Source organism: Phodopus roborovskii, unplaced genomic scaffold (assembly GCF_943737965.1).
Source record: "Phodopus roborovskii unplaced genomic scaffold, PHOROB, whole genome shotgun sequence".
In the NCBI taxonomy this organism is placed as follows: Eukaryota; Metazoa; Chordata; class Mammalia; order Rodentia; family Cricetidae; genus Phodopus; species Phodopus roborovskii.
This window is the reverse complement of record NW_026126482.1, coordinates 2,432,813-2,450,583: the sequence shown is the minus strand read 5'-3', so window position 1 is coordinate 2,450,583 and position 17,771 is coordinate 2,432,813. Positions and strand designations below refer to the sequence as shown.

General features: G+C 39.9%; 1 protein-coding gene across 1 annotated transcript; it reads right to left on the bottom strand.

The window, feature by feature from the left end:
• Window positions 1-2,527: 2,527 nt before the first annotated feature.
• Window positions 2,528-3,224, bottom strand: LOC127229148 (protein CTLA-2-beta-like). Its single transcript, XM_051194158.1, has 3 exons — window positions 3,121-3,224; window positions 2,712-2,834; window positions 2,528-2,617 (listed from the first exon to the last, which is right to left on the bottom strand). The coding sequence occupies exons 1-3, from the start codon at window positions 3,205-3,207 to the stop codon at window positions 2,528-2,530; spliced, it is 300 nt and encodes a 99-aa protein (XP_051050115.1). The 5' UTR covers window positions 3,208-3,224.
• Window positions 3,225-17,771: the final 14,547 nt, after the last annotated feature.

Genomic DNA, 17,771 nt, shown 5'->3' with positions numbered 1-17,771 from the left:
TCCTGCCTGGCTAAATCCTGTATGTACATTGGCCAAAACAGCTTTATTCATCAACCGATAAGGAAAATATACATTCACAGCATACAGAATGACTCCCCATCACTGGTTTGTCCATAGCTAAGAAAAAAGTTGAAGTGCAATGTCATCAGCAACATGGGAAATACAAACACAAACTGCTCTGAGTCTCCACCTGAGTCGGAGTATGGGGGAAGTGTGCACTGCTTATGGATAGGGATGTGGACCACTGCAGACACAATTCAGTCAGGTCAATTCAGTGTACAACACAAAATTATAACTGAAGCGCAGCTGTTTACACTGCTGCTGAGTATTCCATGAGATGCTAAGTCAACACACCTGAATCATCCATATCCTGTGGTCACTGCTGCACATTGACAGCAGCTAAGACGTGACCAGCCTAGACATCCACCAAGTGATGAGTGAATACAGGAAACACAATGTGTTTATTCAGTATACCTTCTTTCAGACATAAACAAAAATGGCATGATGACATTTGTAGGAAACACATGGGAGTGGAGATCATTGTGTTCAGAAAATGAAGCCAGGGTGTTAAAGACAAATAGCATGGGTGCTATGATTTGTTGGACTGGATTTGAGTGTGTGTGGCAGGTGACACAGGTGGGTCATGGAAGGAGAAGGGGGACCCTGAAATCAAAGAAAAGCATCCTAAGGTTAGGAGACCAAGAAAGGGATTTGATGAGGACGGATAGTCAATGCTTAGGCCAGAAGTTAGATTAGGTTATTAAATACCTTCAGCAGAACGGGAGGCTGGGCAGTAGCTGGAGTCCAGTCTACTGTGCAAAGCATCATGTGACAAGATGTAGGGGTTGATTTCCATTTTGGGAGATATATTTATGTCATGGTTTTCTGGCATGGACCTGTTGCCATGAGGAGAGCAGGTGGACTGACTGGAGTACAGCTTTGGGAAGTCAGCATGAACAGCTGCTCATATACTTCAGTTATAGTGTGTACATATATAATATGTAAGAAACATATGTTCTGTATACAGGAGGGAAATCATAGTTGATGATCTTCAATCACACAGAGAAACTGTAACAGTTGTATTGCTGTTGCTTACTGCTGCTGTTTGAGTGTCCACTACATCCCACAGCCTCACATGTCTGTATTTAGATGGTGATGAGGCAGGGAGATACCAAACAGGAGCAGGGTAGAGTGGGAATTGCAAACATTAATATGAAAGGTAGCAGATGATACATGTCTGGATACCTCTAGCCTGCTTGCTTATGCTCCTACAAACACTTGGCTATTATTCATTTAATAAATTCTCTATCTTTTGTAACTATCCAGGTGTGTTTGTAAGGTTCAATGTTGAGACAAAGACCCTGGAAATGAGCGTGTCTCCCCTACAGACACAAACACATGTCTGTTAAAATGGGAGAGTCAACATTAGTTGATTGTGGAAGCTTGAGGTTGTTCTGGAAAATTACTCCCTAAGGAAGTAAGTCTCCAGGGTTCCTGCACAGAAGGACATGCATTTAAATCCCAAAGTGCCAAATTTTACCCAAAGTGTCTTAACAATGCACAGATTATGAAACACAGGACGAGGATTAAATATAGGTTATATATTTTATTTGAGGAGAAGTCACTTACATGAGAAGCCAATGACCAGCAAATTCCGGCACTGAATGCTTCCCAGTGACCAATTATACTTGGTCAACTCTTGTGAATTAAAACATTAGAATCCCAGAAAATTCTTTGTTGACTTTCTGACTTTGCGGAAAAATGGGCACCAGAATCCCTGGAAAAAGAGCTCTACCAGCAATGGGAAACTGAGTCTTTAATGAGAGACCCATGCACTCCTCATTCTAGAACACCAGCACACAGCCAGGCACACCTTCAAGCAGAATGTTTTCATGACACAAAATCTTACTGAAACAAAAATAGTCAAGAAGAAAACTTGAATTTTCAGACATCTTTTGTAAAAGTGGTGTTTTATTAGTGATACTTTGACTGGTAGTTCGCATCCCAGTGTTGATATGAAGTGAATTCACCGCTTTACTCCACAATGTGATGGAGAGGACCCCTCCTGTTCCTTCTTCTCCCCCAGTCCATTCTCTTCAGCATCATGCAGCTCACATCATGGGCAGAAGCTCCTGAGGCAATGAAAGAGTGATTGATTACTCCTAGACTGTCTTATTGCTCCCAATCACGCTGCCCCCCCCCTTAGTCCAGCTGGAAGAAAAATGAACATCACATTGACCAGAAAGACTGCAGCATGTGACTCTGTCACAATATCTTCCCTGGAGCCTTTTTCCTTCATGGTCACCATGTTTGATTTCCAACTACAGTACCCCAATGTAGAAGAAAAGGTTATCATCCCAATATAATCTCTCCCCACATTTTATAGAGCAGAACACTTAATCAAACAGTGAACTGCCAGTTGTCCCATAGCTGAAGCCAGTGAGTACATCAGTTCCTTCTTGGCTTCCTGTGGGCGGGGAAGGGTAGGGAGGAAATATTGTCATACCTAATCCATCACTGGTGTCACTTAGCTGTTCTTTTCCAAATTCTCAGATTTAGGTGACTCGTCAGTGTGCACTAACAATCCACAGCAATTTTTACTGAATTCTTCATCCGTCTTCATACAAAAGAAAATAAAATATTAAAAAATTAAGAGACTATCTATAAAGATCTTAAGGGAATTTACCCAGAATTAATCATATCTCACTCACCATGTCACTAAATTGATTCAGGCCCAGGGAGTAGCTGACCTTGCCCTGTTCATATTCCACATTATGCTTCTCAATTTTTTTCTTCTTTTCCTCCCACAATGCTCTTCTGCGTCCTTCCTCATCCTGGAAATGAATACAACAGATAGTGTTTTCTTCGTGTTAACTCCACACACAAGGTGACCAGAGGTAGTGTAGCGACAGGTAAAGATGGTCCCTGGAGAGGGATCTCAGGACACTACAGGCAGGCATCTCCACACGCAAAGGATCTGCAAGGCTGGCCACCTAAGTTCACAGTGCCTCTTGCAAGTCCTCAGCTGTGGCTGTCCTCTGGCCACATTTATGCTACAGACTCCCAAGAGTCAGGGCCATTCTTCCTGAAACCCCTCTGGACAGTGTCCGTGTTACCAACCTGGCTGTAGGATTTTCCAAATTTCTTCTTCCATTCCTCCCATTCAGCATCCAAACTGGGATCACGTGAAGGAGCAGTAGAGGTCATTCTCAAGGAGTAAGACAGGATCCAGAACCTACGGAACAATGAATCATCCAATAACAGTGGTAACCCCTTAAAACATACACACCAGTCATATTACGCATACTTACTAAGCTATATTTAAGAATGTGTGTGTGTGTGTGTGTGTATGTAGCAACAACTAATGAAAGAGTTCAGAATTTTTCCTTATTTTGAAAAATTTTCATGCACATTACACATGCATTCATGCAGACATACATGTGTGTGCACAAATACACATACATACAATCAATATAATATTTATTTAATCTGATACTTCATCCTTAAAAGTTGGCAATGTGGTTAGTTGCCAGCACATTACCACTAGGAATGGCTAACACAAATCTTCCTCAATTAATGCGAAGCTCCCATGGCACTTAACACGCAGACAGAAGAAAAGGCAGGATGCAAGGTGAAACATGAGCACAGCCCGCAGTGACTACAGTCTAATGCTGGCGTGTTTATGAAGCCTGTGTGAGGTTGGATTATGCAGATCTTCAATGTCACAGGCCGTGGGTGAAACCTCGCTCTGATTTCTGCAGCACCACCTGATTCCCTAAGAACCTGATCCGTTTCTTTGAGAAAGAAACAGCAGCACAGTCTAGCTCAGTTATACTGAATTCGATTTTTCTTTCCTCCCTACAAACAAACCCTTACTTGAAAGAACAATAAATATAATGAAAAAATTTTAATTGATCCTAATATTTAAAAAGAATCAGGAAGGATATCTCTGAAGGTATGAATCAGGAAAGGTAGGGGGAAGCAATGATGTAATTCTAGTATTATCTTACAACAACAACCACAAAAACCAAAGTAAAAAAAAAAAAACCAAAACATACAAAAAGAAAGCAAAGAACAACAAAACCTAGAGAAAGAAGAGAAGCCCCAGGTAACCAGTTAAGCAGAGCAAAGCTAAGAGGATGCCTGTGGAGCATGAGTCAGAAGGATGCAGGCCCCTGTGCCTTGCTTGTCTCTGCTCCTACCTGGAGTGCAGCAGCTTCTGTTCCAGTGTGGAGACCAGGACTGTGCTGTCAGGGCTTTCTAAGAGCTACTTATAGAGGCATCTAGTGGGCCATTAGCAGAGCAGCTGTGGCCCCACCCTTTGCTTCCTGGAACAATGGCTAAGCCCTCCCTAAAGCCTCAGCCTTGCCAACAGAGTAGATCCATCATCTAACTTGACTAGTTTGTCAGGCAGGGCAGGCAGGAAAACGTGACACTGGAGACTGGCCAGACCACACATGCACCCAAGCTGAGTCACAAAGGCTGTGGCTTTTCTGAGAATCCTAAAACTCACAGATGTCCTGTTTTGCATAATTGACAGTCATGAGAAAGAACAGAATTGTGGGAAGAAGAACCCACAGGGCACAGTTAGTGTGTGTCACATTCCTACGTCAGATTGCACATTAATATGGAGAACATATGCTGGCCTTAGACTGTGAAGGCACTGCTGACAGTGCATTTGAAGAATCAAGCAATGTGTATCTGCCTTGCATGAATCAGCCTATGATAGAAGGAGCATCTACAGAGCGGACGAAATAATCAGAAAAAGCAGAGGTGTCGGAAGCACTTGTCACTCAGGCTAGACCATCAGTGTCTCAGTCTAAGGTAGACAGGAGTGTCTACAGAGTGGATGAAATAACCAGAAGGAAAGAGAGATATTAGAGATACTTGTCATCCAGTCCAACCATCAGTTTCTCAGCCTAGGCTTTCACAGCTTTAGAAAAAGTAATGGAGGTACTCAAACTATGTATATAATATAAGATGCTCAGATGTCTCACATGTGCAAAAATGTGGAATACAGGGTTTCACTGGACACAGGAAATTGCTGTGTGTTGTGTATGGACATTTATGTCCAGCCAAGTCACACTTTTTTTCAACACAGAAGCTTTTGTATTAATCATAAACTGTTTGGCCAAAATTGCTCATGGTTTTTATTGGGTAGCTCTCTCTTAATTATTTATATATGTATACATGTATATACATATATACATATATTTGCATCTCCACATGGCATTGGCTTATCTGAGAATGTCCTGCCATCCTACCTTCCTTGTAGCTACATGTTGTCTGTTTTGAGACCCACTTTCTGCATTCCAATTTCCCAGACTTCTCCTAGTCTGGTAGCCCAGCCTATACTTCCTGCCTGGCTACATCCTGCTGTCCATTGGCTGCAACAGCTTTATTCATCAAAAATAAGAAAAACATATATTCACAGCATACAAAAGGACATCCCACATCAATGTAGACTTCAACATTACTTGGACTAGCACTGTTGGGCATATGATTATTGAGCAGAATTACCAATAATCATAAAAGGAGATTCAGGTGTGACTGAAAAACACAGAGAATGACAATTATTTTAGATGAAGAAATTTGGCTTGTTTCTATTTTAATATATCACATGAAAAGGTTAAAAAAAAGTTGACTCATACCCATTTTCCTTTTTCCAAAGCTTTATTCTACAGGTATAAGACAAATAATTGATATTTAAGGATGTTTGTATGTTTGTTACAGGCAGAGTTGGATAGATTCAGCCCCATGGAATGTGTGTGCCTTCCCCTCTGTCATGGTGGATTGCCAGTGGCCATGTCAGAGGAGCAGCCGATGGCAATTGACTTCAGGGCATCAGCCCACCAGGGGATAAAACCAGATGAGTGAATCTCAGATGGGCACGTCCCTGAGAGCATCAGCCCAAGAACGTCTCTTCCTACTGTGGCGTCTTTGCATGGTTGCTGCTGCCATCTTTCTCAGGTATCTGGCATGGTGTGAATGGGTGTGTGGATATCCCCCACTGCCTGTAATATAGTGTGTTCATCTCATGGCGAGATCCCATTCTACTGGACATTTTTACCTGTGGGCTATGGGGAAGATGATTTCCTCCTAGGCTATACTGTTTCACTAAAGCAATGATTTTTCATAACAAGAATGCTAGTTTAAGTAGGATTTTGATGGTTAAGGGTCTTTCATAAATGGAGTAAGGGATTATGTTAGCAAATGGTTTGGTGGAAAAAATTAATAAAAGTAAAAAAAAATGTTGCCACTGCCTCTAATAAAGCAAAGGCTACAGAGATAAAAAGTAAATCAAGAAAGTGTCACACAACTGGACCACATGATTTTCTTTTGAGGAGACATATACTGTGACACAGGCTACTGGTTAAGAAAAGCAGTTTAACAGCTGAGTAATACTCCATTGTATAAGTGTACCCCATTTTCCTTATCTAATTTTTGGTGGATGGGCAACTAGGTTGTTTCCAGGTTCTGGCTATTACAAATATGCTGCTATAAACTTAGTTGAGCAAGTGTCCTTGTAATATGATTGAACATCCTTTCGGTATATGCCCAAGAGTTGTATCATTGCGTCTTGAGTTAAATTGATTCTCTATTTTCTAAGAAAATGCCATAATGATTTTCAAAGTGGCTGTACATGTTTGTTTTCTAACCACTTGTGGAGAGTGGTTCTCTTATTCCACATCCTCTCCGACATAAGCTGTCACTGACAATTTTGATCTTAACCATGCAGTCATGTGTAAAATTGTATCTGAGTCATTTTGCTTGGCATTTCCCTGATGACTGAGGATGATGAGAAATTCCCTTGAAGTCTTTCAATGATTTGAGTTTTTTTCTGCTTAGACTTCTCTATTTGGATGTGTACCCCAGTGTTTAGTTGGATTATTTGGTATTTTGAAATCTGATTTCTTGAGTTCTTTATATATTTTGGAGATCAGCCCTCTGTCAGATGTCGGGTTGCTGATGGTTGCTGTTTTGTCTTATTGACAATGTTCTTTGCCTTAACTTTGCACTTTTAGGAGGTCTTATGTATTAATTATTGATATTGATGTCTGTTCTACTAGTGTTATATTTGGGAAGTAGTTTCTTGTGCCAATACATTCAAGGCTGCTTCCTACTCTCTCTTCTATCAGCATCAGTGTAACTGGATTTATGCTGATTTCTTTGATGTACTTGGATTTGCTTTGTGCTTGGCAATAGATAAGGATCTGTTTGCACTCTTCTATATATCAAGATACAGTTATTCAACCACCATTCGTTGATGGTTCTTTCTTTTCCCCATTCTATAATTTTGGCTTCTTTGTCAAAACCAAGTATTCATAAGTATGTGGATTTATGTCAGGGTCTTTGATTCAATTCCATTGATTCACATGGCTGTTATCATGTCAACTTAAGCTATTTTTACAATGACCTCAGGAAATTTGAAGGGATATGGATGACCTGTAAAAAAAAATCATTATGAGCACTGTATCCCAGACTCAGACAGACTGTCATGGTATGCACCTACCATAATTTCATATTAGGAATATATTTTAGGTAACTAACCTACAAACCATTGACCCAGAGAGGCTATATATCGAGGAAGACCCAAAGAGAGAGATGCATGTATTTTGCTGGGAAGGGGAAATACAGGAGCTCTCCTGAGTAACCTGGTGGTGGAGGGGAGGATGGAAAGATGGGAACTTGAATGAGTGAGTTGGTCAGGTTGAGTGCAGGAGGTGGGTTGGAGATAGTATGGAGGTGGACACTAATAAAAGAATTATCTCAATGAGGGCATTTGGATAAGCCTGGCACTAAGCACAGGAATACACATGGATAAACCTAGCTCAAACCACTAGCAATAGTGGTGAACTGGCCATCTTCTGTAATAAGAATCACAACTATCATAATTGTCATTGGAGATAATCTATCCACTAATTGAGGAAGGCAGATGCAGGGGTACACAGCCAAGCACTGTGTTGAGTTACAGGAGTCTTGCTGAAGACAGAGAAGAAGGATTTATGAGGCAGAGGAGATCACACAGAGACTTCTCACCTGAACTAGTGGGAGCTCATGCACTCTGGATCATCAGTTAGGAAGCTTCCATGGGATGGATCTACGTCCTCTGAATGTATGTGACAGTGGTGTGGCTTGTTCTCTCTGTAGGGCTCCTAGGGATGTGCTCAGGACCTATCCATGGAGCTTATCTGGCTTTTGGGAACCTTTTCCCCATTCTGGATGACTTTTTATAGCCTTGACACAAGAGGAGAAGCTCAGTCCTGCCCCAACTTAATGTGCCATGCTTTGCTCAAGCTCTAAGGAGTGCCCCTTTTGAGTGGCGAAGGTGGAGGAACGGAAAGGATGGGGGATAGATGGGAAGCATAGGTGGACTAGGAGGAGAGGAGTGAGGGAAAACTGCTGTTGCTATGTAAATAGAAAAAGTTCTTTAAATATACAACAACAAAAAGAGAGAACAGAAAGTACTTGAGTCCCATGAGCCCAATTTGATGGAATTCTTTTAATCTTCATGTTGGGAGATGTGCTCAGAATTTCAGAGTACATCATAGCTGAAACAAAGACTTAGAATAATCTCAGATTTGATTAAGATATTTTGATAATAGCTTTGAGGTTAGGGATCCAAAAACAAAGCACCCCACTTATTACTAGCTGACATACTTTCCATGTTCAAGACAATGATTAGTTTCTTGAACCTTTTTCTGCCCTCAATCTCCTGTGGTGATATTTTGTATGTGATCTAACAAATAAAGCTTGCTTTAAGAACAGAATGCATAGCTAGACAGGCTAATGCCATAGAGGCCAGGCACTGGTGGCAACACCATTAATCCCAGCAGCCACACAAGATACCCATATAGGACAGGTGGTGGTGGTACAAATCTTTAGTTCTATCAATTGGGAGCCCATTCCACATAGAGGGATACTCCGTCAGCCTGGACACATGGGGGAGGGCCTAGGCTCTGCTCTAAGTGATATGACAGACTTTGAAGATCCCTACCTTCTCTTAGAGTGGGATGGGGTAGGTGGGATGGGAGGGAGATGGAACTGGGATTGATATGTAAACCAAGATTGTTTCTAATTTAAATTTAAAATGAGAGAGAGAGAGAGAAAATAAATAAATAAATAAATGATGTTTCCCCTGAATGTTTGGTAGACATAGGTAAGGATGTAATAATAATAATAACACCAGAATTTTGGCAATGAAATTGCCATCTTTAGGAGGTAAATGTTCAGCTTTTAGGAATTGCATCTTCACACCATGTAAAGCAGAGCAAGAGTTGTGTCTAATGTATAGGGCCAGAGAAGAACATTTAAGCCACATATTGCTAATATAGCAATGAGTTTGTGAGTACATGATTTTTCACAACAATGGAATACTCAGATTAACATTTGCCCAATCTTCAAAACAAACCCTAAATTAACATAATGTCTTGCAGGAAAATATCATAAGGTATTATAAAGAACCATCACCAACCACATAGAGATACATCTATATCTGTAGATACATATCTAGATATAGACATAGATAGATATTTCAATAGCAGCTGATATTTTGAAGGCACCAACAGCCCTAACTTTAAAATGGTTGACAGAGAAACCTGTATGGGATGCACAATGGCCTTTAACAACAGAGGAAGTGCAGGCTTTCATAGAGCTGTTCAGGAGCAAATAGATACTTTGACTATTGAAGAATCATCCAGCCCTTGGAATTCTCATGCATTTGCTGTTAAAGAGGAATCTGGCATATGGAGAATGAAAACAGGTCTAAGAGCTGTTAGTTAATAAGGTGATTCTGCCAATGGGGCCTTCACAATCTTGAATTCCCCTGACTTCTTTATTGCCTAAAGGATAGCCTCTCGTAATTATGATTTGAAAGATTATTTCTTCACTATACCTTTATAAGAAAAAGACAGAGAAAAATTTTCCTTCATACTGCCTATATACAATATCTCAGTCTGCTAAGAGATATGAAATGTAAGTTCTCCCAGAGGGAATGTTAAATAGCCCCACCCTATGTGAATATTTTGTACCAAAGCTTCTGGAAATGATACATTAGCAATCTTCTCAATCTATAGTATACCATTATGTGGATGAAATTTTGCTATTTGATTAAAATGAAGATGATTTAGAAAGAATGTTTGAAGAAGTAAAGAAAATTTTGCCTCCCTGGGGTTATAAATTGCTCCTGAAAAAATACGAAGAGGAACTTCTTTTAATTATTTGTGCTATAAGCAGATTTTTAAAAATGAGACCTCAAAAGGTGCAAATTAGGAGAGATTGACTGTAGACTCTTTTTAAGAGCCACTAATGTTTCCTTGTTATTTTTTATTTGAATTAAAAACTTATTTTACAAACCAAACCCAGTTCCCTCTCCCTCCTGTCCTTCGAAGACCCCAACCAAACCATTATCAACCACTCATCCAGTCCCCAGGGAGGATGAGGCCTCCCATGGAGGATTGCCAAAGTCTGTGGCATCTATTGGGGAATGACCTATGTGCTGCCCAATGTATCTAGGCTGAAAAAGAATCTCTCAGTAGAGAATGGGTTCCCAAAGTACCTGCACTAGGCATAAATACTGGTTCCACTGCCAGAGGTTCCATAGACTGCGCTGGCCTCCCAAATGACACCCATATTCAGGTGGCCTGGTTAGTTCCTATGCTGGTTCCCCAGCTATCAGTCTGGGGTCCATGAACTCCCCCTTGCTCAGGTCAGCTGTTTTTGTGGCTTTCCCCAGCCTGGTCTTGACTCCATTGCTCATCACTGTTCCCTCTCTACAACTGGATACAAGGACTTCCACTTAGTGTTTAGCTGTGGATGTCTGCTTCTGCTTTCACTGTCTACTAGATGAAGGCTCTAGGATGGCATTTAAGGTAGTCATCAATCTCATTACCGAGGAAGGACATTTAAGGTATCATCTTCACTATTGCTTAGATTATTAGTTGGGGTCATTCTTGTGCATCCCTGGACATTTCCCCAGTGCCAGATTTCTGTTTAATACTATTATACCTCCCTCAAGTAAGGTATATCTCTTCTTGCTCTCTTCCTCTATTCTTTCCTCACTTTGACCTTTCTGATTCCTCATTTTCTCCTCCCACTTCCTTTCCTTTTACAACCCCCACCACCACACTCACAATTTGCTCAGGAGATCGTGTCTCCTAGCTTCTGGGGGTTGTGGACTTTAGCCTGCTTATCCTTTGCTCTAATAGCCACTTATGAACAAGCAATACTTTCTGTGCCTGGTTTTCCTTGCTCAGGATGGTTTCTTCTAGTTCCATCTATTTGCTTTTGAATTTCAAGATTCCATATTTTTGTTGTTTTTTTTTTCTGCTGAGTAGTACTCCATTGTATAGATATACCACATCTTCTTTATCCACTCTTTGGTTGTTTCCAGGTTCTAGCTATTACAAATAATGCTGCCATGAACATGGTTGAACAAATATCCTTGTTGTATTAATGTGCATGTTTTGGGTATATGCCTAAGAGTAGAATTACTGGATCTTGAGGTAGAATTATTGCGGTTAAATAAGGATCAGGATAAACAAATAGGACGAATAGATGTTTATTCAGGGAGAAATAACTTACAACCTAGACAGATGAACACCAGCAAGTTCCACCGGATGCTCTCCTGTCCGAGTCCCGCCAGCAAGAGAGCTTTTCCTGGCTCTTTCTCAGACCTCCTTCCACAGGTCACTTCCACCCATGGCTCCACCCCCCAATGGGCGTGGTCAGTGCCACAGAAGGAGACAAAGTAAATATCTCACTACAATTCCCCTTTTAGTCTAAAGAAAAGATTTAGGCTTGATACAAAACTATATACAAAACAGTGAATAACAAGTGTGCTCTAAGAAAAGGAAAATCAAGAAAAAAAATGACCTACATATCTAGTCCTAGGGTGAAGGCATAACGGATTTTACAATAGAGTTGTAAAACATAAGTCTAGTACCTAATATATCTAACTAGGAAGAGAGAATAATAGTTGTGATAGTTTAATCTTCAACCTCATCAAGACCTGAGAAGGAAAATAACGATACTAGGGTAGACAGGAAGTGCGGATGGGCAACTTCCAAATGGTGCAGCGAGGACAGAAACAGCAAGCCACCTGAACAGTCATCCTAGGTCTCACTACAACGTTGGTACACCCAGTTTTGGCTAAGGCCAAGAGAACTTGACAGACCACAACAATAGCAGGGAGGTAGAATGGCTGTTTTACCCTGACTTGTCAAGGTCCAGCAGTCTTCTATATTTGTCTCCTGTAAGCACATAGGACTGCATGTCCAAATCAGTAGTCAAGGTGGGGGCAGTTCTTTGCCCAACAGGCCATTAGCTGAGGTGAGAATGAACTCCAGCAGAAGCAACAACAGTGTCCAACATATTTTTGGGAAAGTGCACGGTGCTGATCACATTTTTAAAGGCCAAAGCACCTGTTTGCATTGAGGATTCACATTCGCATAAGCTAAAGATTCTATGAGTATTCGCCTAGAATCTATGTCTGCTATTTCTAATTGTACTGCCCTAGATAATCTTTCTAGAAAGACACTAAAGCGTTCTCTAGGTCCTTGCCTTATCGTGGTATAGGATTCTATCCTCTCCCCTAATTCATGAACCTTATCCCAAGCATTCAGAGCTGCTGTACCGCATAGAGACAAGATATGTTCATCATAGGCAGCTTGGGTTTCTGGGTCAGCATAAAGACCCTCACCAAGAATTTTATCTTGGGGAGCTTTATAACCTTTCTTTAAGCCCTGAAGTTCAAAAGCTTTTGCTTCCTCTCTCCATACAGCCCTCCATTCTAATTGAGAGGAGTTTTCAAGGACAGCTGATATTAATTGATCCCAATCCTTAGGGGTTACCTTGTTATTCCTTGCCCATGATTCTACTAATTGCTTCACATATGGTGAATGCATGCCATAAGAGACAACTGCTTCCTTTATACCTTTTAAATCTTTCATACGTATTGGTTCCCACTGATATGCAATGACACCTTTTGGGTATTTTTTTCGTTGCTGGTTTTTCATTAATAGATACAGGGAAAGCTCCCCTGACCCTAAATGGTGTGGAAAATTTTAAGTCTTTTTCATGCCCTGTTATCTGTATTTCTTCTTCTGATGTATCAGACTGAAGGTCTTCTAAAGCCTGAAATCTATTCACCATTGTTTCTTTGAGTGTCTGAACTTCTTGAATCAAAAAACTTTCTAGAGACTTCATTGCATCAGTCAGTGTCTTACTTTCTCCAACTACAAATGATTCCATGTTTTTAATATTTTCATCCTTAGATATTATCTGAATGGCATGTAAACTGCCTTCCAGAAACAATGGTCTATCTGCTAGCTTGCCATTATCCTCAGACATGGAAGAGATTCTATCATCTAGTCTTTCTATCTAATGTTCCAGTTTTTTAAACTTATTAGTAGCTTCCTCCGACCAGGAACGAGCTGTTTCTGCTAGCGTGTTAATGCATTTCATTGTTTCTGTTCTGGTTATTAGGTATCAGACATGAAACAAATTCTGTTTTCTACTTGGTCATTTTTATGTTCCACGGTTTGTATTCTACCTCTCCAATGCCATCTTCAATATTCTGAACCTTTCTTTCTATGCTTTCTATGCTTTGAATTCTATCATTTTCAATGTTTCAAATCCTTGTTACTAAGTCTCCTGTGGTTTGTACACGTTTCTTATTGTTTGCTGTAATCTCAAATCTTTAAGAATATCATGTTAATGATGAAACCCATTGCTATGACAAAATAAAAGTACATATTGGTCCAGTCATAATTTTCTTCTGCTAAAATTCCTTCTATATACGAAGTAAAATAATTCCTAAAGTCCTGCATTGTAAAATTATCTGCTATAGTTATGGAACAATTGATCTCAGATATTATATAAGCTTAAATTGCAAAGGATGTTACAATTACCTTAGGTGTAATTCTGCTGTCCTGGAACTTTGATGCTTTTAGTTGTAGATCTCAGCTTGTGGTAGTTACACCTGGAGGTGTACCACCAAATAACGTCCAACCACAGAGGACCCCTCTGATCCTGGTTCTGCCCAGAAGTGTACCGCCAAATATCGTCCAGCAGCAGATGATCCTTCTGATCCTGGTCCCTATAGAATAGCTCTTAACAAACTATGGCAAGCGAAATTTTGTTAGACAAATAAGAAGATGCCATTATATATATATGTTTCTCATACTGGTTAATGGCACTGTTGGCCGATAGAAAAGCAAGATAGGAGGGACTAGGAGACAAGGAGGAAAGAGGAAGTAGTAAGGAGGAGTCAAGATGGAGAATCTGGAGAAAGTATAATGCCAGCCTGCTCCCTGGTAAGAGAAGAACACGTGGAAATACTAGATTAACAGAAATGGGTTAATAATTAAGACAGAGCTAGCCGATAAGAAACTAGTAATGGGCCAACAGAACTATATCAAACACAGAGTCTCAATGTGTTATTTGTGGCTGGCGTGGTGCAGGACCAGACAGGCGGAGGGCAGAAAAACCTTACTCCTTACATATGGTGCCCACATGGCTAATAAGAACTTCCACTTAAAATTTAACAAAACCTTAAAAAAGGGTTTTAGAAACAAAAGAACACAGACAAGCAAGGTTTCTTGGTAGCAGCATTTTTCTCGGTTGGACTCTGCTTTGTGAGAGACAAGCAGATAATTGCACGGCTCCTTTAAGGGACGATTCCTGACTCAGCATAAGCGGCAAAAGAAAAAAAAAAAAAAAAAAAAAAAACCACACAGCTTTAAAAAAGCACTGCTAACAATTTATTGGCGTGTATGAGAGCTTGCAATGGCAGTGACCACATCTCCAAGCCGCAACTTGCTACTTGCTTCCCATAGACCAAGGCAGGGACCACAGCTCTCATTGCTGGCGGTAAAATAGCTGCCACCATCTTTGGTAAACCATGGCAGGAACAAGTATGACTTTCATTTCAGCAATGTTGTTGTTTACCAGATAAAGACTCGTGGCTACAAAAAGATGAAGATTTACAGTAAAGACAGATTCACATTAAGTAAAAGCTAAAGGTTTACAGTGTGTTTTAAAATATAGGTTGACATAGAAGAAATAAAAAGAATAAAATGGTTTTAAAAAGACAAAGAGGTACTGGGTGTGGTGGCACACACCTTTAATCCCAGCACTCGAGAGACAGACACAAGCCAATCTCTGTGATTTCAAAGTTAACCTGGTATGCAGAGTGAATTCCAGGACAGATAAAAGTTACACAGAGAAACCCTGTCTCAAAAAATGGAAAAGAAACAGAATAATAAAAAATCCACAGATGGAGAGAATTTGTATACTGTATGGTATTATATTGTCTTTGTATTGTTTGACTGCTAAGGAAATAACAACAACTGTTAAAACAAATGCTGCTGGATCAATCCAATTTATATATTTTATAAATGCTCTGAGTCAAAAATTTAAGTCTAAGGACAAGTTACTGGGGAAAAGGATTTCTATTTTTGTTTCCACAGAAAATAAAAAGCTGTGGATTCCTTCCAGACTAATGTGGTTTGAGCAAGCCAGACCCCCTGAAACAAGTACCAGGTGATCCAACATTCAAAACAGCTGAACAAGGCAGCCTTGCAGACTACAGCCAGGATTTCTGCATGTTCTTAGGATCCCCATGACAGCGCCCCCTATCAGCAGGAAGTAGTTTGGAAAGAACAACGCCCAAATTCCCAAATATTGTTTATAAATGTTTGTTTTCATTTAAATGGGGTTGGTTATAAATGGTTAATGACCACAACCAATCTCTTTTTAAAGGTAAAAAGGGAATTATGGTATAGATATGACTACTTTGTTTTGGAATGGATTTTCATTTATTGCTACAATTTAAGGTCAATTTTGTGATATGTATATCTCTCCTCTTATTTAGGTATTGTGTTTATATAGTTCATTTAGAAATGTAATATATAATGTAATACAGATTATAAATAATTACCTATGATAGTCAGATCTTATAGTTAAGTTAGTTAAGATTCTAGATATACAGACATGTATTTGAGATAAATAGGCATCCTTCAAACCTTTCAAAGACCTACAGAATATGGCATTTAAAATGGTTTAGGGTTTTTCTTGACAGTGAAACATAACTGCTCCTGGCAACACCACCTGAGTCAGAAAGGAAGATGAAGATGGACATTGAAGAAACTTGTTATGGAGTTTACTTCCAATATGGCAAGACTAGCCATTTGGACAAGATACTGCTCTTGTCTGGACTGTTTGACTTTATGATGTATAAACTGGACATGCAAGACCCACAGAAAAGTGACTGCTGATATAAGATGGACATTGCTACAGGGTTCCTGCTTCATGGAAGAGTCTGCCAGACAGTCTGCAGGACACAGAGAAAAGTGACTGACAAACTGCCAATGTAAGAACACACTTTAAAGTTTCCTGCTTTTCTGAAGAGTCTGCCAAACACACTGTGGCCTATGGACTGAAGATGGAAGGTTACAGAAGCTGACCAGGCAGTGAGTTGTCTCTGTCATTTCTAGAGTTTATATATTATCCTTCTGTGGTCTTTGAAGGAGTTGAAGACAGATGGTTATGGTTATAGTTTTCCTTATTAAGGATTAAAGATAAATTACGTAGACTTTAGACACAAAGATAGGATAGATGATGGAATATTTTCTTCAAATCTTACTAAATGTTAATGGATTAAATATTGTTAACTGTAATTCTTGATAATTGTTGTGTGATATATTTTGCTATGTTAAAGTTAAAACCCTTATTTTTATTTAGACAGAAAAGAGGAGATGATAGGAGATGCATATATATATATAATATATATATATATATATGTTTCTCATACTGGTTAATGAATAAAGCACTGTTGGCCAATAGGAAAGCAAGATAGGAGGGACTAGGAGACAAGGAGGAAAGAGGAAGTAGTAAGGAGGAGTCAAGATGAAGAATCTGGAGAAAGTAGAATGCCGGCTGGCTCCCCGGTAAGAGAACACGTGGAAATACTAGATTAACAGAAATGGGTAAATAATTAAGACAGAGCTAGCCGATAAGAAACTAGTAACGAGCCAACAGAACTATATCAAATACAGAGTCTCAGTGTGTTAATTGGGGCTGGCGGTGGCGGGACCAGGCACGGCAGCAAGGGGCAAGACTGGGGGCGGGCAGGAAAACCTTACTCCTTACATAGAATAATTCCCATTTTTCTGAGAAAATGCCATACTGATTTCCAAAATGACTGTACAAATTTGCATTCCCACCAGTAGTGGAGGAGTGTTCCCCTTTTCCCACATTCTCTCCAGCATAAACTGTTATTGTTGTTTGTGATTTTAGTCATACTGACAGGTGTTAGATGGTTTGTCAGAGTTATTTTGATTTGCATTCCCCTGACAGCTAAGGATGTTGAGCACTTTCTTAAGTGTCTTTTATCCATTTCAGATTCCTGTATTGAGAACTGTCTCTTCAGTTCTGTATACCACTTATTAATTGTATTATTTGGTGTTTTGGTAACTAGTTTCTTGAGTTCTTTTTATATTTTAAAAATAAGCCCTCTGTCAGATATGGATTGATAAAGATCTTTTCCCATTCTCTGGGCTGCTGTTTGGTCTTGTTGACTCTGTCCTTTGCCTTACAGAAGCTTCTCAGTTTCATTTAGGGAGGTCCCATTTATTAATTGTGGATCTCAGTGTCAGTGCTACTGGAGTTATGTTCAGGATGCGGTCTCCTGTACCAATTCACTCAAGGGTACCAACCACTTTCTCTTGTAAGAGGTTCAGTGTGCCTGGATTTATGATGAGGTCTTTGAT